General features: G+C 33.4%; 3 protein-coding genes across 4 annotated transcripts; all 3 read right to left on the bottom strand.

The window, feature by feature from the left end:
* Positions 1–3,669: 3,669 nt before the first annotated feature.
* LOC112775021 (serine carboxypeptidase-like) lies at positions 3,670–7,912 on the bottom strand. The gene is made up of 9 exons (XM_025818491.3): positions 7,066–7,912; positions 6,203–6,371; positions 5,968–6,087; positions 5,574–5,717; positions 5,339–5,492; positions 4,730–4,818; positions 4,329–4,587; positions 4,071–4,204; positions 3,670–3,933 (listed from the first exon to the last, which is right to left on the bottom strand). The coding sequence occupies exons 1-9, from the start codon at positions 7,395–7,397 to the stop codon at positions 3,805–3,807; spliced, it is 1,530 nt and encodes a 509-aa protein (XP_025674276.1). The 5' UTR covers positions 7,398–7,912; the 3' UTR covers positions 3,670–3,804.
* Positions 7,913–8,595: 683 nt separating this feature from the next.
* Positions 8,596–12,357, bottom strand: LOC112775023 (uncharacterized). 2 transcript variants are annotated; one of them, XM_025818492.2, is made up of 5 exons: positions 11,881–12,357; positions 10,327–10,632; positions 9,871–9,958; positions 9,624–9,690; positions 8,596–9,011 (listed from the first exon to the last, which is right to left on the bottom strand). In XM_025818492.2, the coding sequence occupies exons 2-5, from the start codon at positions 10,472–10,474 to the stop codon at positions 8,955–8,957; spliced, it is 360 nt and encodes a 119-aa protein (XP_025674277.1). In that variant the 5' UTR covers positions 10,475–10,632; positions 11,881–12,357; the 3' UTR covers positions 8,596–8,954. The 2 variants fall into 2 exon arrangements, with proteins under 2 accessions (XP_025674277.1, XP_025674278.1); XM_025818493.3 differs by having other exon boundaries at positions 10,327–10,626; positions 11,881–12,104.
* A 3,004-nt stretch (positions 12,358–15,361) lies between these two features.
* Positions 15,362–19,866, bottom strand: LOC112778952 (uncharacterized). Its single transcript, XM_025823213.1, has 9 exons — positions 19,770–19,866; positions 19,141–19,348; positions 18,829–18,989; positions 18,671–18,742; positions 18,516–18,566; positions 18,274–18,403; positions 16,924–17,852; positions 15,618–16,835; positions 15,362–15,504 (listed from the first exon to the last, which is right to left on the bottom strand). The coding sequence occupies exons 1-9, from the start codon at positions 19,864–19,866 to the stop codon at positions 15,362–15,364; spliced, it is 3,009 nt and encodes a 1,002-aa protein (XP_025678998.1).
* Between the last annotated feature and the right edge of the window lie 5,626 nt (positions 19,867–25,492).

Below are 25,492 nucleotides of genomic sequence, written 5' to 3'. Positions count from 1 at the left end.
CGGGTTGGTTCGTTCTTTACCAGTGGCCTCTGCTCCTCCATGTTGGCGGCTTCCTCTGCCTCTGCCACCAGCCTTGCCGATCCCTAGAAAGTTGTTGACTTGAGGGAGGAGGTGCAGAAACTAACACAGGAGCTTCACCAGCAAGCGGAGTAGTCTGAGCAGAGGTACAACGACCTTCTTGCACGCGTGGGAGGAGCTGTGCCATCAGTTCGGACATGGCGGAGAAGATGGAGCAACTCGATCGGTTACGAGAGCAGATGGAGGAGTACAACTAGCAGATGCGTGCTGGAGGCAGCTTCACTGCTGGTTCCAATAGCAACGCTGCTGGTGGAGCACCGACGTTAGCGCCTACTCCACTACCTTAGCAGGGGGACCACCACGATGACGATGACGATTACCGGGATCTATAGGGATTTCATTTTTTTTTTGTCTACTTCATTGTATTCTACTTATGTGACATTTTATTGTATTCAGACCATTTATTTTTAATAAAATAATTTGTTAATTTTTGCTAAATTTAGATTTATGCTAACAATTTTGTTAACAAGAGTTTTAATTTGACTATAATTATGGCTTAACTGTGCCAAAAAAATAAAAAATAAAAAAAATATTTTTATAGGATTTACTGTCGGATGGCGCCTAAACACGTGAAATGGCGTCAAAGTTACCGTCGGATTTTAATCATCAACTCAGTCTCGACAAATTTATTGAAAAAATCGACGGAAAATTCGCCGGTGATTAGCATCGGACAAAAAAAATCCACCGATAAGTAGTTTTTCGGCGACATTTATATTGTTAACTTTAGGACGACGGTAACTTTATTACCAGTGGATTTATTTGATGAATCCGACGGTATTTAGCGCTTTTCTTGTAGTGCTTACAAATTTTTGCATTAAGTGTGGTTTAAGGCAAGGAGACCCCATGTCTTCTTACCTTTTTCTGATTTGGATAGAGCAGTTAGCTTGCTTAATTGCTCTTAAAGTTTCAAATGAAATTTGGTCTCTGGTAGCTGTTTCTCGAGGGGACCGTCTATCTCTTACCTTATGTTTGCTGATGACCTCCTCTTCTTTTGCAAGGCCACAAAGTTTCAAGTTGAATTGATTATGGATGTTCTCAACACTTTCTACAAGGCTTCCGGCATGAAAGTTAACCTCCACAAATCAAAGGTTCTCTGTTCAAAGAATATCTCATCTATTTGCAAGTGCATGTTTACTAGCATCTCTAATATCAAATTTACTAAGAATTTGAAAAAGTATCTTGAAGTTGATCTTAATCATTCTCATGGCTTTAGAAGAGGGGCATATGATGCTATTGAAATGATTCGAAGTAGACTTGCGAGTTAGAAAAGTCGGCTTTTGAATAAAACTAGTAGGATTTGTTTAATTAAATCTGTTATTACTTCTATTCGCATTTATCAGATGCAAATATCCCTCTTCCCTTCTTATGCTTGCGAGAAAATTAATTTTATAACTCGATAATTCTTATGGAAAGGTCAGAGCAATGGTAAGGAACTTCCTTTAGTTAAATGAAAAACTCTTAATTGCTCCCAAGAAAGCTGGTGGCCTTGGTTTAAGGGATGCTCACTATGTGAATTTGACTTTGTTAGGTAAGTTGGTCTGACAAGTTCTTTTCTGTAAGGATAAATTATGGGTCAAACTCCTTTCAAAAAAATACCTAAAGCGTTGTTATAGCTTGGATTTTAAGATTCCCAAAAATGCTTCTAACTATTGGCGTAGTATCGCTTTAGCGCTTAATTTTTTGAAGGATGGTTTTTCTTGGTGCATAGGCTCCCTTCATCAATCTGTTTGGCATGATTCCTGGAGTCCTCTTGGTTATATTGGATAACTTCTCCCTTATGTAGGGGTGGAAAAAGGCCAGGCGGCCTGCCAGGGACCTGCAGCCTGGCCTGTTTTAAAATAGGTACAGGCCCAGGCTCTTTTAAAAGCCTTAATACATTAATAGGCCAGGCGCAGGGTCACTAATTAGCCTTATAGGCCTATCAGGCCTGCCTGGGCCTGTTAAAATATAATTAAATATATAAATAATTATTTATTATTAATAAAATTATGAGATATTTTAAATTTATTATATTTTATTATAAATATTTGTGTATATTTTAAATATGTTAAAAGTTTAAAATTTTTTATAAATATTAAATATATGACATATTACATATAACTATTTTTATTAAAAAATAATTTTTTTAAATAATATTTTTATTTTTGTAAAAAAAAAAAAATTATTAGACCTTTTAACAGGTTTCAGGCCAGGCCAGGCTAAATAACAGGCCAGACCTAGTATTTAGCTGCAGGCCAGGCTCAGGCCAATCAACTGTATGACAGGCCAGACCTGTTAAGAGCAAAACCTGGCCTCGTTTCCACCCCTACCCTTATGTCCACATTTCATATATTCATAGTAAGTTAGAGGATATTTGTTTTAATTTTATCTGACATTTGGATTCATTGGTCACTCCTCTTTCCCTAGATATTAAAAATTTCTTTCTTGGTTTGACTCCTCACATTTGGTGGTAACCCTGGATGGTGGTGGTATTCATCCTCCACCAAAACATACTGGACAAAAGAGGGATATATTTGGCTCTTGCAAAGGAGATATCATTGGGATACCCACATAAATTGGAACTGGTTGTGGCGCTAAAAATTCCAGAAAAGTTGAAGGTTCTTGTTTGGCTCTGCATCTAGGAAGCCTTGGGCACAACATCTTTCGATTTCGGCGCGGGATGGCGATGTCGGATCTCTGCCCTCGCTGCAATGGTCAGAAAGAGTCGGCTTTTCACTGCTTTTTGAGTGTTATCGAGCTAGAAACGTGTGGTCCATTCTGGGTGTGTCCTTGTTTGGCATTGGCAGATCTATGACTGGTTTAGTGAACCCTTTGGATATTTTTCGGCGCCGGATTGTGCTAGGTGATTTCACTTTCTTCGCTGGTATATGGTGGATTTCGCGTCATAGAAATCAGCAAATTTTTAATCGCGAAGAGGAGTGGTCTGATCATAAGATTGTCTTCTCTGCCAGGAGACTTGCTCAGGAGCTGGAAAATTTTAGCCGCTCAAACCGCCTCCTTCATGAACCTGAGGATAGTGTGGTTTGGTCTCCTCCTCCAAAAGATATGGTCAAAATAAATTGTGATGCTAACAATTTCCATGAGCACAATTTTGCGGGATTTGGTTGTCTTCTTCGGGATAAAAATGGAACTTGGAAAAAAGGTTGCTCAGGATGTCTCCCTAATTGGAAAATTTTCAGGTGTGAACTTTTTGCTCTTTGGAGGGATTTGGTTCTTACTTGGGAGTGTGGGTTCAAGTCGGTCATAATCGAAACTGACTCAATGGAGATCTAAGACTTCAATTTGATTCTGATCCGCCGACTAACACTGATGATGATCTAGTATTGAAAGTTAAAGAGTTGCTGGCTTTGAATTGGAAAGTTCATCTTCGCCTGGTAAGAAGGAAAGCAAATTTAGTTGCTGACCTGCTAGATAAAAAAGGGACTTGGGGATAGGATTGATTTGGTGGAGTGGCTGGAGCCTTGACATCAGGAGACGTTCTCCGTAGGGACTTAGTAGTGCCTATTTGATTCTTGTTTTGTATTTTCTTTTGGCTCCCGTGTTCTAGTTTCTTTCGAAGACACCAAAAAAAAAATTGAAACAAATTAAGGATTATACACAGAAATGGGTGCTTTTTCCTTATGAAGTTATGGCATGAGAAAAGGCTTAACATCCAAAGCAGCATATACAAATAGTTGATGGTCATTAATCTACCCTTTTGCTACACTGATTGCAATGAAAAAGATATTACATATCAGCAACCATTTTTGGCGCATCATCTCCGGATTTAGAGAGGGTTCCCTCAGTCCACCTCTTCAGCATTTCTAATGCAGCCTTTGGTTGGTCCATTGGAACCATATGACCCGCATCGTGCACCTGTTTGTTTTGTTACACATAATATCAAAGTTGATTGAATCAGCATTTGCATTTGTACATGTATTTCATATAGTATGTGAGATTGTCCTAGATAATTATTGAGAGTTTCACAACACAACTATCTCAGTGAGACATACCTTAAGGAAGCTTAAAGCTCCATGATTCTTCAATATTCCAGCTTCTGAGCCATCAACAGTGAAGGGAACTTCGGGCGAGTTTACAAATTCTTTCTGGCCAGACCATTCCATTGCATGAACCCACTTTGAATTACCTGCTCATTGAATTCATAAGACCGAGAGAAGTCCAATCAGTACAAGACATTGAAAAAATGTCTTAAAAAATGAAATATTACACTTCAGGACAGATTTAAAATGCGGTTACATATGGGCACACACCGAGCCAGTTGCAGATGAGATCATATTCTCCAGCATAAACAAGCAAATCAATTCCATCCTCAAGAAGAGTGGGAATTCCAACTTCAAGATTCCTCATCCAATCCACCAGCATAGCCTGATAAACTGTAGTACTGCAAGATACAAAATCAATATCCCCAACCCCAAGTGCATCTCGGACAGCTTTTAGGTTCAGGAACTTTTCCATGGGAGAAAAATCATAGCAAAGGTTCCCCTCACATTTCTTTCTAATGTCATAGTACTGCAGAAGCAACATAGAAAATAACTATAAAAAGTCTGTTCAAGACGGCCATATAAAATACATTTTAGGTTTATCAAGTAAACAATATAAAATACTTTTGAAATCTAAGCCATATTGAACAGGAAGCAACTGTGTTACCCACATTGATATCACCAACACGTGCCAAGATGGAACTGAATATTGTATTGCATACAAAATAGGAGGCTGTGCATGCGATTTTTCCATCAGTTCCTGAAAGGATTAAAACAAATATTAAGCAAAAAGGTAGTAGAAACAACTAAACAAGCCATAGGTTTACAATAAGATTGAGGGAATGAAATTGGTCTTTGAATCTTAAATGAAAAATCAAAGCTCTTATTATAGAATATCAATTTATAATATAAACAAAGTAAGATGATTTCGCTAAGATAGTTATAAAGTACTACCACAAATATTTATGTCTGAAGATTAAATGATTGCAGTATATAAATTATAATAATACAAACTTTTAAGAGACAAAATTATATAATTTACATAGGCTGTGGCTGTGCACATTTTATTGATTCATAGGACTACATAGCATGATCACAGAAAGTATTTCCCCACCACATGCTAATTATAAAAACAATGTAGTTTTATCGTTTTAAATTAAGTCTAAAAGCAATTTATATTCCATTAGACCCAAGCAAACCCTGACCTTTAACATATAAACATGAGAAGAAACAATGCTCCGTTAAAGAGGAGAATGGAAGTATGTCACATGTAAAATTACCACAAAGCTTTATTGCCAATTCGCAGGCTGGAACCATCACTTTATTTATACGATCATAGTCAGCCTGCCGAATTAAGCCCATGTCCAGTGCATAATCTGTGTAAGCTTTATACTGAATTCCAGGATCAGTAAGCCCATTGCCGATGGCAAATCCCTGTTTAACCACTTCAAATAAGATAAGCGATTCTTCTTACCGTTTGATAGTAATAATAGCTCATTATTTAATGTTACGAACCTTCAGGTTAATATGAGTTCCTTCTTTAGCTTTGTTTCCCTTGTGGACACGAGCTGCAAAAGCTGGAATATAATGCCCAGCATATGATTCACCTGTGATATAAAAGTTATTTTCTGCATACTCTGGATGTTCTGCAAAGAAGGCCTACAAGGAAAAGATTGTAAACATGCTCAGAATATGATTGGTGAACCAAAGCCAGAACAAGCCAGGTATTCATAAGTCATACAAATTCGGCAGCAACTTAGCAAATTTTTCTTTTTCTCAGAACAGAAACTATGTGACGCTAAAAGGAGTTCAGAAACACTACCACCGTCCCAGAACTAATGAAATGTATTCCCCACAACAGCTCAAGGAACTTTGCATTAATTAATACTTAAAGAGTAACCACAAGTACCTGTAAAAAGTCATACAGGTCATTGCTCACGCCATCTTCATCATGACGAATGTCACGACTATCACTGCTGTAACTAAACCCAGTCCCAGTTGGCTGGTCAACATACAAAAGGTTTGATACCTGCAAGGTTATCAAGCAAGCAATTAGTCAGGGTTCGATTCTCAAGCTAGTGATCACATGTACAGAACACCATAGATAGCAGTTGAAAGACAACAAACATCAAAACATGTGATACCTTGTCCCAACCATATTCATTCCACTCAAGGGACATGTTGTCAGCAATTTTGAAGGGACCATTTTCAAAAAACAGAGCCAGCTCACTACTGCAGCCAGGTCCACCAGTCAACCAAATCACCACAGGATCCTTCTTGTTGTTCCGTGATTCGAAGAAAAAGTAGAACATCCTGTGACATCCAAAATTGTCAAATAAACTAGCAGAAACATAGTAACGAATATTGTTTTAGCTATATCCTCTTAAAACAAATCATCCTCCTAACTTTTAAACAAGGAAAATATCTTTTCTTCGTTAATTTTATCTTCTATGGTCTCACATTATTAAGCACATTTACAAAATACAAAGCGTTCAATATTTTTATTATTTAGCAATTAGAAGGATTATTAGAAGAATACATTACAGAATATAGAATTCCACAATATGTGATCACTAGTTTTCAACATTTATTCTCTATACCCTGTTACCAGTGTATTCCATTAACAGAAACATGGAGAAGATTACGAATTTACATAAGCAGTAAATCTTCAATTTATGAGTTTTCCTTCTTCCTTTACTTCGATGTTCATTTAATCATTTGTTTAATTCATTCAAATAAGAGTGTGTTTCAAATTCTGAACACGTTCATATGCCCTTTTATATTGTTAATTCTTATTGTCTAAACCCCAAACATAACATAAGGCCAAACACAAAATAACAACGAATAAACTGGGCCCTAGGGATCATATGTCAGCATAAAAAACATAGGGTACAGTGAAGGAAAAACCAAATATAACATTAACTAAGTTAATCGCCAAAAAAAAAAGTTCAAATAAAATTACGTCGTAGACGATATATTGAAAATTGAAGAGGAAAGCGAAGTTTACTTTGCTGCATAAGAATGCTGAAGGGGGTAATAGCCAGCACGGTGGCCCAAATCGTCGACGGAGATCCCTCCTGACACAAAATTAGGGAACCTCAACGGCTTCTCGACGATCTTCGCATTTCTGTCCCTGTTAGGAGATTCTTTTTGAATGATGTTGGCATCTTCACGAGGGAAGAGGTTGAGATCTCTGATGAGCTTCTTGGCCTGATTGGAGGGGAAATTGGAGTCGCCAGCGAGGCGGAGATCGTCGGCGATGTTGGCGGCGGAGGGAGAGAGGAGCAGCAGAACGGCAGCGACTGCGAGGAGGAAGAGAGGGCGCGTGACGGTTACCATTTTTCAGAGAGAGAGAGACAGACAAGTGTGTGTGTGAGAGAAAACAGCGCGTTTGTGGGAAGCTGATTATAAAGGAAGAGTGTTGCTACGTTGCGTGGGAGTGAGGTTTTGTGAACCAGAGAGAGAGAGAGAGAGAAAGAGAGAGGATGGACTGTTAGTTACAGTTAAGAAGCATGTATGCCATCATCATTATCATCATCATGCATTCATGCACTGTGAAATTTTCATTGACATTCAGCCATTGACGTCCTTGAACATTATTCCCTCCGTAATGCATCAAAATATCAAATTATTCTAAAGTACTATTAGTTATAAAGAATTTACCGATTAATATTGATGCGTTTATATTCGTTTTTTGGATAATGTTAAAGATAGTTATTAGTTATTTTTGTTGATGTGATATTAAATCTGGTACACTTAATGATAAAGGTAGTTAATAGTGTATCAAAATTTAAATTTATATTCTTTTCACTAAAATATTGTATTTAATAAATTTTAAAAGGAAAAACATTACTAATAGAATATCGAATGACGAATATATAGTATAACTAAGCTATCATGGGGGGTTGCTTAAGAGAGAAGGAATTTTGTTTGCTTAACAAAATCGTATTAAGTTCCTTGTTTAAATTAAAAAAAATCATGATATTATTAATAAATCAGGATTAAACTCTGAAGTCTGAATATCTATCATAAGTATGAATATCATAATTTCTTTTACATTTTTATGCTAATTTCAATTTTCTTTTTAGGTATAGTGGATAGGTAAATAGAGTTAAGTTTCTAAAAAATAGATTGATGTACTAGTTTGTGAAACTATGAGAGGTTAAATAGTTTAGCATAAAATGCATGCAACACACTTGAAACGTGCAACTGCAAAAGTTAGCTAAAACTGATAATGAATTAATGATCATTAGTTTGCACGTTTAAGCTAATATAGTATGAGTCTTGCAAGCTTTATCTTCATCACCTTCCTTCCCTTGTACTTCATCTAAGAATTTAGATTCTTACTCACAAGGACAATAAAACTCTAGGTTAGAGCTTGATCAGGTTCGATGAGCACTTTAGCATGTCTTTTTCAATATGTCATTATTTTACTTTTCTATTTTATCAAAAGTTTATAATAATTAGTAGATATTTATATAGAAATATTTATATAAAAAAAAGATAAATAAATAAAAAGCAAAAGAAAAAGGTAGCATGTTTAAGAAGTATTGATTACAAAATGGATTTAATATCATCATGAACATGTTTTGTATGTTAGCTAATGGCTCATCAGACACAAATAAACTGAATAGATACATGATGTGAATATATATTTACTCATTTCCCATCATCAAACAATGGAATTGGTATTAGATCAATTGGGGAAAATAATAATAACCCATCAACCCTCAAGAGTGAAACTATAAAGATCCTCAAGAACTAGCTCCTTCCCTCTCTAAAACATATCATGATCATTGATCAGTAAGTGAAGTGAGAACACAGGTTAGAAAGGCTTTACACAGTTTCTTTTTCTGAGTCGCCAATCATTCATGTATCTAAGAAGTTGCCAACAATCTAGTCAAAGAAGCCTTCCTCATCAAGCCAAACATCAACCAAGAAATCTACCATCTCCTGCATGAGCGAGACAATTGAATCATTCCTTTGTATATATAGGTTGCTACTTGCTATTATCTAATCATATATATGGTTTCAATTCTACCACTATGCGTCGAAACAGTAAGATTGTAGCATCTCTTTCTTCAGTATATTTTCATTTACTGAAGCTTGGTGTCATTGTGTGGTTGTTATTGGTGGTGGCAATGGTTGGCCGGAGGACGAGAGAGCGATTCGGAGGATGAGAAGCAAATCGGCAAATTTGGAAAAGGGTTATACTAGGTAACCAATGATTTTCTTGAACAACATGAACAATGGATTCTAAAATTAGTCCAATTCAAGTAAAACACACTACATTTCCAAATTACTCACCTAAATCTTAATATTAGAATAACCATCCGTACACATAGTGAATTGAACATCCGATATATCCATTGTTCATGTTGTTTAATATTTTCATTGTTTACCTATACTTTTCCTTTGGAAAAATAAATGTGTCAAATTTTAACAAAATCGAAACTCGGGGCAAACGTTGGGGACATTTAGTATACTTTTCCCTAGTCATTTTGACATCCATATGAATGCATAGGTACACATTTTCAATTTTTCATGCTTTGCCTAGATTCATACCGGTAAGGGTATCGGCTCTGAAAAAGGTTCGTTAGTGGAAAGCAGCTCTTCGTATGATGTTGACCAACTGCAATGAAGATATTTAAAATAACTCAACAGTTGTCTCAATAAGCTACACCAAAGTAATATGTTAGCTAAAAACCATTAGCATATGAAACTCTTCAAAAGCTTTTGATCATATCTATGATAAGAATGGTTGATCCAATTGTTAACACAAAAGAAAAAAGGAATTGGCTATAAGGTATACCTAATAACGGGTTCCTTAGCTATTCTTGGTTGATTTTGAGACTTATCACCAATCCACTTCCTTCTATTCTCATGCCAAGCAATTGCAGCTGCATAATATATCAATCAACAGTAGGTTTTAAGTAAAAATTTAGAGGAATTAAATATAAACATAAATAAAATCATTGGTGAAAGGTTCAGAAAATTGAAATTGGAAAAAGAAAACAGAAAATTATGACAAGGCTACTACTATTTCTTTTCTTGTTTCTTCCCTCTAACTATTTCTCAATGAGTTAGGTATTTGAACAATATTCTATCTGATTTACATAATGTTCGGGAGGAACACGGAGGGACTTACACTAATCGAGCCCACTTAATCCAGCCGTAACTGACGTGGGACTCACACTTGAAATCCAATACCTAAAGGGAAAATAACCAATTAAGTTCAATATTGTTCTAATTGCAATGACAAACTTACCATGATTAATGAAAGTGGAAGATTGCTTCCCATTGGAATGAGAACTTAAGCTGGCCTTATCACCGGATCTTTTTGCTTCATCTGCAGATTTAGAATGCTTCAAGATTTGTTTCCCATTGGAATGGGAACTTTCAATGCAGACCTCCATCACATCCGAAGGGAACGACCATTCCCCACAATAATTATACAATAAATACACTAATAACTGCTTCCTTGTAAAGACTATAAGTACCTCCAAGTTTCCTTACAGTTATTGCCGTGTGAATGTCAGAGGATCTGGAAAATACTTTCGCACATTTACTGCTTCTGCATGAAAACAGAAATGTACTTTGTATTTGTTCACAACAATAAACTAGGAATAAAGCATCAATAGTAAAGTAAAATGAACAATTAATTCACCAACTATTCTCACCAACATTCATTCAAATGTCGGCAAATGAGAGATGTGATATCATTTATCTAAAGATTATGATCTCAAACTTTAGTATTATCGAATATGTCGGTGACACAACCTGTATATGACAAGTTTTTAACAAGTTAACATGGACAAGACCTCACCATGTACCTACTATGTGTTCAAGTTCGGGACCTTGCAAGCTCAAACTTTTGGCTTAACAAATGCATATTGTCATTCAATTCCAGTTAGTTCAAATAAAGGGATGCCAACTTCTACACTAAGAGAAGAGAATTATATTGAAGCTACCTCTTACATCTTCTAAACTGCATCTGATAAATGTAAAAAAGTAAAAAACCTTATACATACTTGTCCAAACAGAGTTCATTTTCAACTAGAATTAAGCGTTCCCATGAGAAATCCTTGTTGCTAAAGCAATCAAACCAATCTGGATCTAACAATCGAAGATGTCCTATTAATCTAAATCCTAGAAAAAGTACTATTCCTAACTGAAAAACTGTTGACCATAAATGAATTAATGAAATCGCATCCATTGATCGATATTTCAATACAAGAAATATAAATGATAAACATGGGACTTCTCAACCTGCTTCTCTTCCAGATCTGAGAGAAACTCACTGAGATGAACACATAAACATTACTCATTAATAACCTAAATCTTACTCACTTGAACTAACTACTCAACATTGTTTATATATATAAAGAGAAAAGAATTTAAACCTATCAAAAACCCTTGTTCGGGCTAATATCTCCTGCTGATAAATCAATATTCACATCATTACAGTACTACACAGTTCAATAATTGTGTTGGTTTTCAAACTTATAATCAAAGATAACACAGCTTCATCAAGAATACAATAAAAACTAACGGGCACGAACATAAGAACATAAAAACATAGCACAAATGAGAATCCCAATAATTCCAAGTAAGAGACAAAACAAAAACAAAACATATTAACATTTCCTCATCACTGAACAATGCATCCAGCAAAACAAGTGCAAAATCACAAACCCAATTGAGATCTGAACCCAAATAGAAAATACTACCAAGTTCAAACCAAAAAATTCGCAATTTTCTCTGATATCTACATTAAAATAAATAAATAAAGACAAAGAATTAAAAAGGATTTAAGCAATACCCTTATCGTGCTTTAGCTCATGGTAGCTGGAGATAGCTGAAAAAAGAGATCAACCGAAGGAGCAAACGTAGCAGAGAACTCAAAGTTACGATTTTGGAAAATGGGTATGAATTAAAACAAGCATTCACCTTCAAGAACTAACAAAAGGTGTCATTTTCTCTCCTCTCTTCTGTTTCCCTTTTTTTTTTTCGAAATTTCTTGGGGTTTTTGTTTTGGACATGTGTGTCTGTGGCGAGTCGCTACTTTGTCTTAGAAACAGACCAAAAACAAAAAATATTATAAATAAAAAAAATATATGATTTTTCTTTGTTTTTCTTTCCTTTTTTGAAATTTGAATAATTTTTTTATACTGTATTATTAATTTCCCTGTGAAATTTTGTTGGAAATTTCTTATAACTATATTATGGAAATAATTTTTCAAATTAATTATTGTGAGGATAAAATATTTTAATTTAATTGGATAAATTAGAATCATTTTAGAGTTTGGTATTTGGATTTGGTTTTTATGATTGTTGTTATTGGGTGTAACTTGTCAACTGTGTGATGTTACTTTGACTAGAATACCCGCCACCAACCAAACTTCAATAGAGCAACTTGGATAAGGTTACAAAGTAAACTCAAGGGCCTTTTGGTCCTTTTGTGGTCCAAATGAAGCAACAGATTCAACTTCCAACTTGTAAGAACCACATATTTTGTTTCCTTCTCCTACTTGTATTACTAATAAATATCACTTTTTCTTTCCTTTTCTTTTTCTTCTGAAGTGGATATACAAGGGATTTGATTATTTTATGTTTTAAAAAATATATTTTAAGAGTATAATAATAAATTTTCATAAAACTTTTATATATTTAATGTATTAAAATGTAAAAAAAAGAAATCTTTTCAATAACTTTTAATTAAATAATTTTTTTATGATCTTCTTAAAATATAATTTTAGAACACAAAATTAGCAAGATTTATAAATTAATTAGATATGTGTCACTATTTATACATTGAGAACGATTTAATTATTTTAATTTAAAAATGGATAATATGCATGCAACCAATATGCGAGAAACATTACAATTTTTTTATTCAGTTAGTAAGCATGCATGCTTCAATTTCATATAATAATTTATAAAAAATAAAAGGAAATGCCAAAAAAAAAAAAGAGGAAATAAAATCACATGATAAAAACAAGTCAAGCTAACCATGAAATTTAACAAGTCATGCTATTTGAGTTGGTCACCATTTGGGGGGAATCAAGCTGGTGAATTCAACTTTTTGCTGGACAATGTGGTTGCTTTGGATTAGGGTATAAGTATATAGGATCTCACAAGTGTTTCACTCACGTGTGAATTTAAGCATGGGTCAACTTTGTCTGCTATGGGAATCATGGGTTGGTAAAACAATCGGCCAGTTTTGTTGTCGGTGGTAGATCTGAATAGCTTGTGAGTGCTTATAACACCTTATGTTATTGGATTATTGGAACGCTTAAAAGTTAAAACCATACGGTAATATCAGCAAAATTACCCAATTTCTCAAAGAAGATATAGGAATTTATAATTGTTTGAAATTTGGAATTTGAAAAATTAAAATTTTCAATATAATGGCATCAATATTTATCATATATCTTAATTTAAAAAACTTAATAATATATAAAATAACAGAAAAAAATATACCTAATTTTACTGCCATCCTAATTCCAATCTCAAACTAGATAATTAATCAAAGACTACTAATATTTTTCTTCAATGGGAAGTGATTGTTAGATTGAATAAAGTTTGTAATATCGCCGTTATAACTCGGCTATACATCATGACTAGGGAAGGACCCGTGCTACGCACGGGAATAGATTAACAAAAGAAGTTGAAGAAGAAAAGAAATGTCGGTGAAGAAGAAAACAAATGTCGAAGAATGCGAATTATTTTACAACATCAAATATAGCACTTTTCACTAAAGTCGTTGCATGAAACAACTAGAATATTCTCACTAAATATGATATACCATTCAAGTTATATTGTTAAAAACTTCCCTAAATACAACATTTATAGTATTACCCCTGGGCATGGAACCGTTGTTCTGAATTAGAACTCTAAGACATTTTTTTGATTTCACTCTAGATAGAGCAACATAGAGTTGTCGGTAGATACAACCCAACCACGCCCAGTGTTTGACCCTGTGACTTGTTCATGGTCATTGCAAAAGATACAATTAACGGAAACTGCCTCCTTTGGAATCTAAAAGGCAGAGTGTCATTGTTTGGTATCATGTTCATGCGTGGAATAAGCACAACTCCACCTGCTTTGTCTCCAGTCAATACAATGCACTCAATTACATGATTACCTAAACGACGTACCTGCAACCTGATACCATTACACAAACCACTAGATTGGTCAATATTCTTTAGCAACATGACCGGTACACCTTCTTTCAAGCATAGCTGGTGCTTAGGTAATCCTGAACAATTAATAGCATTCAACACATCAGGTGAAAATGTGTCTAACTGAGACTCCATGTTACCTTCTTCAACACACAAAGAGTCAGAACTAAGATATACCCTCTGATCGCCAGGTAAAAGACTCATTATACTGTTATTCACCTCGTTAACAACTTCTAGAGTGGGAGCAAGAATTGATCGTTCCTTGAAATAATCTGTGTTGGTCAAGTTATATCAACATGGGATAGACAAACTGTATGAACTCTTCAAAACCAGTGTCAGTATCATCAATGAGAATCTCATTCGGGATCAAAACTTCAGACTCACCATCTATAGAATCGCCAGCCAATCCATCTCCAATATGAATAAGCCAATTAGCAAAATCCAAATGTTCGCAATTGTCTTGAGAACATGATGAAGAAGATAAACGCATATTCCTGCGTAGCTTTAGTACATTACAGTAATCCCATAGATATGATGAACTAATTGCACGATATCCTGTCGTGATCCCATAGGTATGACTGGAAGGATCTTCCTAAAGTCACCACCTAGGACAACAACCTTTCCTCCAAATGGCATGTCAGGTTTGTAGGATTGCTCAAATCTAAGAATATCCTTCAATAACTTGTCTAAAGCCTCGTAACAGTGTTTGTTAAGCATCAGAGCTTCATCCCATATAATCAAACTGGCTCTAGCAAGAAGCTTAGTAAGGGAAGAACTTTGTTTAATGTTACAAACCGAATCCTAATTTATGTTTAGTGGAATCTTGAATCTAGAATGAACAGTGCGTCCATTAGGGAGTAATAGTGAAGCAATACCACTTGATGCAACATTTAGCACTATTTTTCCACTACACCTTAATGATGTAGATAACGTGCGATAGAGAAAAGTCTTCCCAATACCACTGTAACCATAAACAAAGTAAAATCCACCAAGGTCCATGGTGACAGCATTCAATATCCGATCATATGCATTCCTCTGTTCGTGAGTAATATATTTCAAAGAATCCTTAAACTCTTGACGTAGTAATTTCCTATCAAAATTCATCTCATCCATTAAGAATCAATCATCAATACCATCAATGTTTTGCATATCAGGATACGGCAGTGTAGAGAATTCTCTAAGAGATCTTCCATTTGCTTGTAGTCTTTTCTCAATGTTAACCAATGTCAAATTCAATATCTGCTCATCTGATAATTGTAGCTCTACAAACAACAAATAAAACAACTAAGTAATGGAAGTTACTTAAAATGAAATAAGAAATGCAATAGCAAAAAAATAATTATGCACTCTTTAGTGAGAGAAATATGACAACAACCTTCACAACGGTGATTTCTTCTATGAATATATAGGATGTCTTCAGATAATTGTTGGTAACATGACTGCCAAACAAATTCAGGACGAGAAAAGTTATTTGATAGAAGAAGAATAACAAAAAGGTCACGAATATAAGACCCTGATGCCCACAAACTTGCTTCCAATATAGCATCAACAAATTCCTTGTCATCTTGGAGAATTCCTAGTGCATAACATGCTTCCTTGAATGTATCATAGACAACATCATCAACAGTTCTAAGGTCAACAAAACTTGTGTATCCTTTCTGTATGTTAAGCAAAAGTCTCAAGTAATAATCTTCACCATTTTCCCGCGGGACTTGAGTCAATCGACCAATAGAAAAGCCTTGCTTTCGTGGCACCCACATACAAACATCATCCCTCCATACAAACTTGTTAGGGAACTCACTATAAGTCAACAACCTGGCAAAAGGATATAAACTATTAGCAAGGAACCATGCTAATAATTTTGTCAACTTGCCATCTACACGATTGAGAATATCTTGAATATTGTCATTATCTCTAAAGATAACAGCATGCTCTTCAAGAAGGTGAAAGGGTAACCTAATAGCTGCAGGTTCCTTTATCTGAATATCATAACCAAATATCCTCCAAGCTACCTCACATGATGATATATAATGGCAATCATAATAATTTCGTATCTCATCCACAACCTGTCCAGCGAATGAGTCAACAGAAGACTGATAGAAAGAAGCAGTTACTCGATCATTGCCCTTGTGCACATATTTAAACAGATACTTGATGGCAGAAGTTTGGCATGTATGCTCGACATTTATATGACAACCATATGCCAACAACAAATACGGATTGTATGGAACAATGAAGGAATTATCAATGGTAACATTCCTCTTAGTTATCGTGCGACCATTGTCTGGTCTCTTGTACTTTGGAAATCTAGCTTCATCAATAACAGTACGTGACCTAAATTTCTTAGGAAAATATTTTGAACAATGACCATCTACCATGCACGGACTATTTTTGTTATGTCGACTGCAAGGCCCATGAACCATGAATCTCTCTACGGCGGCATATAACCTTGGTCTACGGAGCCTATCAGGTATCTCAGCAGAAATAAACCTGTCAATATCTGATGGAGACTTTGGCTTGTTTGTAGGATGCATGAATAACAATATGTGTGCATGAGGTAATCCTCTCTTCTGAAATTCAACCGTGCAAACATCTACAAAAATATGAAAAATAATAGATTCAAGAAGCATGAATGTTAACTAATGAATAACAAAAACATATAAAAAACAAAATATACTTACATCCAACAATTTTGCCAAAAGGAATGCCACTTTTAAATTCACTGATTAGATTATTAAGCTTGATTTTGAATATCCTTGAAACAACATCAGGACGATCCTGAGGTGATAATCCTGTTCCAGAAAGCAATCTCTTGACCTCATCCCATTCAGCGTTGCTAGTAATTGTTATAAAAAAGCTAGGATATCCAGCATACTTGCAAATAGCAAATGCATCCTTGCAATTATTAAACATGTATCTTGGACCACCAGTAAAAGTGCTTGGCAGAATAATACGCTGGCCAGTTGCAACAGCATCAGCTTCTCCGCTTACCAAAGACTCATGAAGGACTTTATACCTTTCAACTCTTAACTTTGGTTGGTTAAATCTTATAAAGTTCAATTGTTCAGCCTCAACCATCGTATATACATCCACTAAGAATTGTTGAAACAGTCTACCAGAATGCAACAAAATAGGAGAATCGAGAGACTGCATTTGTAGCCGATATGAAAAAAACTCCCTCATGCTAATAGTTTTTCTCTTCTTCAAACCATCAGTATTATATTGATAGGAAGTTTCAATTCCAATTTTGTATCCATCTTCTGCATACGGAAACAGTAAAGGATACTGCAATGTAAGGTACTGCGGGTGAAGAACATCAATTCTTTTAAGCTGGCTAGAGCGTGACTCAATTATTATATCCCTATCCAAACAGGACTCATCAATATCACCAATGACTATTACCGCAACCTCGGATGCAGTTGGTAGATTATAACGCCTACCATCAGTATCTCTTCTCCTAATCAACTTTATTCTTATATCAGGGGAATTGCATTCTTTAAACCATTTTTGAGCATATCGAAATGTACTGGCCAAGGGATTATGGAGATCAAGCATACTCTTTAGCTCAGCAACAATGACCCTTTCAAGACCATTGCTAGAATCAGATTGCCTTTTAAAAAATTTTGCAACAAAGATAAAAAATTAACAACAAACCAAAACAAAAATGTTTGTGGCATAAACCTCCAACTTTTAATTTAAAATAAAATAAAAAAGCAAACTTACCGAACAGCATTAATTCAATTTTCTACTTCATTATCTGTATCATAAATATATAGCTGTGTAAACTTTGGGCTATTATTCACTGAAGGGAATAAACTCCCGACACAATGGTAATTCTGACCACTTAGTAAGAATGTGGGTGGCGCAATTCCATTATTTATGCTATTGTTTATTCTACCAACCATAGATGTGAATGAAAACATAGAGTTGAATAATCGAATGTTCTTCTTAAAGTATTGCGACATGTCATCATCCTTAAAGTGAAGATCTTGTAAAATCTCAGGTGCTAACTTTAGAACAGGCAATTCAACCTTTCCATCCATACAACATAGACCAAAATGCAGTCTAGCATGGCCATTAGTCCTACTAAGCCTCTTTTATCCCACATGTTGGCATTGCAAAATACACATGTATAAATAGGATCACCAGCATCCCAGTATTCTATACCGACATAGAATAGAAATTTCACAACAACAAAAAACAAATTAATACGAAAAAATGTAAAAGGTGCCACACATAGCTGTCAAAAAATTCTAAGATTTAATCTTCATACCTTCCTCATGCACGACAACAACATCCTGCTCAAAATGTTGGTAAAAATGGTCTGACAAATAAATAGGTAGATAGATTAAACTATATAAGAAGGAAATTAAATTGAAATATATAATACAATAATAAATGCCACTAATGAAACCAACCATCACTTACTATTGACATCCATCTCATCTGATTCTATGGCGAAATCCTCATCTAAGGCAATATCATCATAACCATCGATTACTGCACACAAAAAAATTTCACTAATATGTAAAATGTCCAAAAAGAAATACCATATAAGTAAATAAATAAAAAAAATAATGTTTGACCTTCATATTCTTCACCATTAGAATATTCTTGAATAGAAGAAATATCCACTGAATTAGATGATGAATGATGAATGTTTAATTGAGATTCATTAAACATGTTGCATGTACTACACGCAACAGATTTCAAAGTTTCTGTCGAGGGGTTCAACGGACACTTATTCCTAATAAATTAAAGCATGAATAGAAACATGAATCCTAAATCAATAGCGTTGTGAATGAGCAGTGACAAAAAAAAATACAAATTTAAAGAAGAACGTGGAAGTAAAAGCATAAAAGAACTAAGAAAAAAACAAATCAGATTCATCAAAATACCTATAACGTGGTTCTGCATTGGTTCCATACTTAAATTTAGAGGAAGATTTAAAACCACATATGTCTGAAACTGGATCACTGCTAGATGAATTTGAAATAAGCTTCGCCTTTTCTCTATCATTGGAAACAACAATCTGATCCAACATAGTATTCTCCTTTTCATGAATTTGAACACCAGATCTCTTGTTCGATGGATGAATTTGTTGAGCTAGCAAAATGTATACATGTGGGAAGGTAATAAAAATTAAATGCATAAAAAACTTAAAATAAGACCTTCATTAAAAACTACTTAAATGGAAATTTAAAGAGGCTGACCATTAGATATATTAGACAGTGGTGTTCTATAGTATTGATAGAAACCGCAAGACCATGAGTTGTTGTTGCATTCTAAAAATTTGAACTTGATGCATTGGCACATACATTACTCATTTGTAGAATGTTTTCATTTTGGGACATCATAGATCCATTTCCATTGACAGAAGGTCTCTTGAGTGGTAACATACTTCTATTTGAAACTTCTGTACATCAAAAAAATAGCATTCAATGGATGTATATTTTGGACAATATATAAAATATCAAAATTACTATGCAGTTTTTTGATACAATTTATAAGAGGTAGATTATATAACCTTGAAATACCACATTTGATTCCCTCTTCTGCCTTCTTATAAAAATTCTATTTGCCCTTGCAAGCTTTGGTGATATCTGGTAATCTCCTTCTTCCATTTCTAATGAGATCGATAACTTTTACGTTAACTAGCTTCAACATTATATATCAATATAGTTAGGAAAGTTAAGTAGGAAGATAACTAAAGGAGATGATAAATTGAAAATCTTAATAAATAAAATCAACAACAATCATAAGATGAAGTGAAGAAAAGAAGAATACACATGTTATGGACTATAGAGCTAAAAAAAGACATCTAGTGTATCATTAAATTAAAGTAAGCAGTCAAATAACACGAATATGAGAAAATCACATCCGCCTAAGCAACAGGGTATTTGCTAATGAAGTGAAACTAAATAAGATCACATAGAACTCTTTTTTTTTACATGGTTATGCTTTACAAATAAATAGTTTTTTAATATTATTGTATGTACTCTTTGTTAAATTTTGATTTTTTATCTATTTTTATTTATTTTTCATATTAATAGTATGAATATTTTTGTTCAGATTTTTTTTTATATTCACTGATGTATATTATTGTATTATTTTAATAGAATTTTTAGTACTCAATGTTGATATAAATTTTTTTAAAAATTCTTATTAATACATTTTTTTATAAAACCTTTTTTTATTTTACTTTGTATATTTTTTTACTGTGTTCTTAAATTAGTATATATTTTATATACTATTGTTAACTTTTATAATATAAATTATATTAAAAAGAACTAAAACAGGAGCATTTTTTTCTGAGTATACTACTACCTTGAAAAAAAAAAGGCTGTTATGCGCATGCCATTAACCAATAAAATTAAAGCAGGGAAGAAAATTTATAACATATGTAAGAAGACACGTAACAAAATGTATTTTACTATAACGGTGCAAAACACAGGTTAATACATATGTAATGAATTTGAATGCGAAATCATATATGGCTACAAAAATATTGGTCTCAAAAGGTATATAAGTATAAAACTAAAAAACACTTATAGAGCTATGAATAAAAAATAAAACGGTAGAAAGATGTGACATGTGGCAGGAAATGGGTAAGATCAAAGGAAAAAGTAAAATGGAGTTTAATTGACATAAAGCAAAAACTAATACCACTCCTGTAACCAAGATAATGTGCATAAATGAAAAAAAAAAAAAGAGAGAAAAAAATAGAATATCTATCAAACAACATAATAAACATGTAAGTGGATAAAGCATATAAAAATTAACTTTGTGGTGTAAATATAATAAGAGTAAAAGTTGTTAAAAGATTAAAACACTGACAGATTTAACTAATCTAAAGTGTTTGCATAAGAAAAAATAACAGCAAATATTAAGGATTGATATACAATCAAATCAAGACTATACAAATGATAGATAAGCATGTATAATTTTAAAATCATTTTTACTTAGGAAATCTAATTCAAAAATTGAAATCAAATCAGTTTAATTGCTGTGCAGATAAATAAAATTAAGTTGTGAACTATACTGAAAATAATATTATAAAATTGGTACAAAAGGTTAAAGATTATGACTAATAATAATTAATATTAGTCATGGAATTAACTACTGGATCTTCAGGGATAAAATGGTTTATACAGACAATTATAGCAAAATAAATTAGGATGAGTATATAAACCAAAATAGTAGAACATGCTAGCGTTAATATAAATTTATATTCAAAATATCCATTAGATAAACAACTAACATGACCAAAATCCATACACAGAATTAACAAAGGCTCTCTAAAATAACATGGACTGAAATTAAATGCGAATACAATAACATAATATTAACTGAACAATAACATTGCATAACTGCAAATAAATTACTAAGAGTAAACCCAATCCACTAACTGAGCATCTATTGTACTTCAAAGACTTAATATATTAATTGACATGGTTGTCTCATCTATTGAGGAAACACTAAAACGCAACACGTTGCCTTCTACCAGCTTATGGTTCTTGGAAAACCTGTGCCATCCTTTTGTGAGGAACACCTCGTTGGGCCTAATATCATGCCATCGAAGTTTCATCCTTATCGAGTGTCCAGAGGGTTGAACAACATTAACAAAATCAAACTTCTTGGGAAATGCTCTTTTAGCAAACCTAGCAGGAAGCAACTGGACGATGAACAAAGATTTAAAATTAGTGATCAACTATAAAATCAGCCAAAGCAGGAAATTAATGAATGTAAAGTATTTAGATGAAGTAAAGAAACTAACCATTGTATAATGGTGGGCTTGATAAGAAGATATGACCTTAACTATTGAATAAACAACAGATGAACTTTGTGAGGGAGGAGGTGGAATTCGTGAGGGAGGAGGTGGGACTGGGGGAATGATTAGCTGGATTCATATTATGCACAGACAGGCATTGATTGAATGAGTTAGATAGCTCATTCCCAAGAGACATGGTAGAATCCTCCATAGAAAAAGGTATGGTTCTCAATACACTATGACATCTAGTCCTAAATAAATCATGAGAAGAGCTAGGTTACCTATCATTACAAAAAAAAGGAAACCTGAGTAGAATCTTTATGGGAATGTGTTTGATTGAAAATGTAGTTAGCTCTGTCGCACAAGTTGTCATTAAAAGATGAATGAACTTGAGATGAGTTAACAACATGTGATGTATTAAGAACTTGTTGATAAAGTTCTAATGGAACATGCCTTTGATTATCAACGGAAAAATCAGAGATGGTGCTATCACCAAAAATGGATACTTGATTAGAGGATGGAGTGTGAGTTTTGTAGGATGTGTCTCTAACCTGAACAGAGTTAACATGAGAAGAATCAACAGTTATATCAATGACATGATCAGAACCTATAGTTGGTTTAACATCTAGAAAAACCTTGAATAGAGGATATGAAAAATTCTTAACCTTCATGTTGTGATCAAGGGCCTCATTTATTATGAATTGGTTAGAGCCTACATATGAAATCTTAAGCCAACCGCCAAGTTTAAGGCCATAAAAGGAAGAAAAATTACGATAACCATTAACAATAATTCCAATGCGGGGGCCTTTTTCAATCAAAACTTCCAACTCGTTCCCAGCACAGTCAGTGAAAGATAATAAAGATGATAACTCATCTTGAAATCTTCTGTAGAAAGTGACTGGAAGCTCACTCATGTCCTGTTAGCATAAATTAGCAACAAAGTGTGGTGATATAAGGGGTTGAACAAAAAAAGATCTACATTGAATAAGACATAAACAAATTAATAAATATGATAATAGTTTATGATCACATATTCTTACCATCTCAGATGATACCTCCAGGAAAAATGACCTCCCTTGAGTTATCTCAGAAGTAAGAGCCATGTGATGAGAAGAATTACCAACTATTAGTGAATAGGAATGCAACCTTTTGGAATGGAAATATAGTGAAGAATGCAGAAAACGATATAGCATTGCACAATTTATAGAAGAGAAAGTCTAGAGGGCCAGCACTTTTGTTGAAATTTGGCCAGCACTTAACCATCAAAGAAAAAATGATTAATCCTACACCATTAGATTTCATCTCACACCATTAAAAATATTGATGATGGCTAATTGATGGCTAAACATCACAAATTCTGCTGGCCCCATCGGGATAAACATATAAAAAAATAAATTAAAATAAATAAGTTAAATAAATAAAACTGGCCAAACATAATCTTGAGATTTATATTCAAATTAAAAATATCGAGGAAATCAAACTGAAACTAGGAAGTTGATGAAATCGAAAAGCATGCATGAATATCTGATGAAAATAGAGGCACTGATTTGTTGTAACTAAAACAATGATTGCTTTTGACTGCTGAAAAAAATGGCCAAATAACCAAGTTGGGTTGGTCTAGTGGTTAGCTCACTAGTCCGCTTAAGCAAGTGTCGGGGGTTCGAATCCCGCCTTGTGCATGCAGCAACTCATTGGCCAGCGGCAAACCCTTAAATGGAGCTCAGTACCGCGACGGATTAGTCCTTGGCCTGTCGGGTTGGGGGATACCGTGGGAAACCAAAAAAAAAAAAATGGCCAAATAAATACAGCAGATGAGTTTCGTGTGTAACTAAGTAAATACAGATATAGGTGGCAAAAAAAAAGTGAACTACATAGAGGGAGATATAGTTCCCTTGGCATGTATAAATGTATGCATGATGGAATGAACATGAAATACAATATATAAATTTTTTTCATCATTTTTATTAATATATTTTTTTGATAAAACCTTTTTTTATTTGACTTTGTATATTTTTTACTGTGTTCTTAAATTAGTATATATTTTATTTATTATTGTTAACTTTTATAATATAAATTCTATTTAAAAGATATAATTAAATACAATAAGAGTACTAAAGAAGAGTACTAAAAAATTATAACCAAAAGAGTACTACATTTCAATACATAAATTTAAATTCTTTTCAAAAGAAATTATAGCTAAAGAGTGTTAAAATAATATAGATTTGAATGATATAAAATTTATGTCTTCTTTAATAATTTGTCTAAACATAATTTTGAATAATATAATCCAAACAACATTCATTTTATTATAATCCATTTTGATACAAAATTATCAAATATAAATCATGTTAACACTAATTATCAAAATCAAGTTTATAAAATTAATTTTATACAAATTATAATTTGCACACTTTAATTCAAACACATACCTAATAGTTAGTGCATAGAAATAAAAAAGCATAATCATGATGCATTTCGTTAATACAATGAAACATAAATGTGACTAACCATTTCTTAGAATATTGGAATTAATTTTAAATAAAAAATGAATAAATTATTATTAAAAAAAGTATTAAGATATATAGAAATATTAAAGCTATGCAGTTGCAAAGTATGACACATAGTAAAAATGGTACAGTTATTTATTACTTAAATAAAACCAAAATAAGAAATTATATTAGGAATCCGAAAGAACAAATTAAGGTGTGGTTTCATAAGAAAAATTTAATATCGACACAGATTTATTAACTAAATTAAGACAACAACTTATCAAAGGAAATTTGCAATTAAAACATTTTTTAATTAGATACTATTATTATTAGGCAGCTGGACCTGATTCAAAGCTAAACTAATAATAAAAAAGTTATAAATTACACCATCTAAACTCATAAAATACCGAAGATGAGCATAAATACTAAATTGGTGGATTTATAAGTTGAGATAGATAGTTGTCGTAGATTACAACAAAATAAAGCAATCTTTAGATACTAAGGTACCATGAACATCTTAACATGGTACTTACATATCTAATCAAAATATAAAACTTGTGCATGATTAAACCACTTGCCATAAACTAAATACAGGAAATCATGCATAAATACAATAGACCTATCTAGGAATTAAATAGAAGACTTAATGCTAATTACTAATTTAATTTTTTAAAATCTCTGCATAAATTACTCTCTCATCCCCTGTTGATACAATGAATCTAACTTCACTACCTACACTAAGTAAGTTGTTCCTAACGAATGCACGCCAAGCCCTTGTCATTAAAACTTCATAATAAGCCTTTTCCTTAAACCATCTCAGCACCATATTGTAAGCATATCCACCCTTCTGAAGTAAACGTACATAATCAAATTGAGAAGGAAATGCATTCTTTGCAAAATCAGAAGGTAAAGCCTGATGAAAAGAATAATACATGTTAACCAAACAACATGTTTAGTGAGATAAAAAAAAATATTGATATACAAAATGCA

The sequence above is a fragment of the Arachis hypogaea genome, chromosome 19 (genome assembly GCF_003086295.3).
Source record: "Arachis hypogaea cultivar Tifrunner chromosome 19, arahy.Tifrunner.gnm2.J5K5, whole genome shotgun sequence".
NCBI classification, from domain to species: Eukaryota; Viridiplantae; Streptophyta; class Magnoliopsida; order Fabales; family Fabaceae; genus Arachis; species Arachis hypogaea.
This window is presented reverse-complemented; position numbering and strand designations above follow the sequence as displayed.

Coding starts and splice junctions, on each gene's coding strand:
- LOC112775021 (XM_025818491.3), bottom strand. CDS start 7,397: ATGGTAACCGTCACGCGCCCTCTCTTCCTCCTCGCAGTCGCTGCCGTT. Junction 6,088..6,202: donor ATGAATATGGTTGGGACAAG/GTATCACATGTT, acceptor ATAACCTTGCAG/GTATCAAACCTTTTGTATGT. Junction 5,718..5,967: donor ACCTGTATGACTTTTTACAG/GTACTTGTGGTT, acceptor TTTTCCTTGTAG/GCCTTCTTTGCAGAACATCC.
- LOC112778952 (XM_025823213.1), bottom strand. CDS start 19,866: ATGGAAGAAGGAGATTACCAGATATCACCAAAGCTTGCAAGGGCAAAT. Junction 18,990..19,140: donor AATGCAGAACCACGTTATAG/GTATTTTGATGA, acceptor TTAATTTATTAG/GAATAAGTGTCCGTTGAACC. Junction 18,567..18,670: donor AGATGAGATGGATGTCAATA/GTAAGTGATGGT, acceptor TTTATTTGTCAG/ACCATTTTTACCAACATTTT.
- LOC112775023 (XM_025818492.2), bottom strand. CDS start 10,474: ATGGAGGTCTGCATTGAAAGTTCCCATTCCAATGGGAAACAAATCTTG. Junction 9,959..10,326: donor TTCCACTTTCATTAATCATG/GTAAGTTTGTCA, acceptor TATATTATGCAG/CTGCAATTGCTTGGCATGAG. Junction 9,691..9,870: donor GCTAAGGAACCCGTTATTAG/GTATACCTTATA, acceptor TCTTCATTGCAG/TTGGTCAACATCATACGAAG.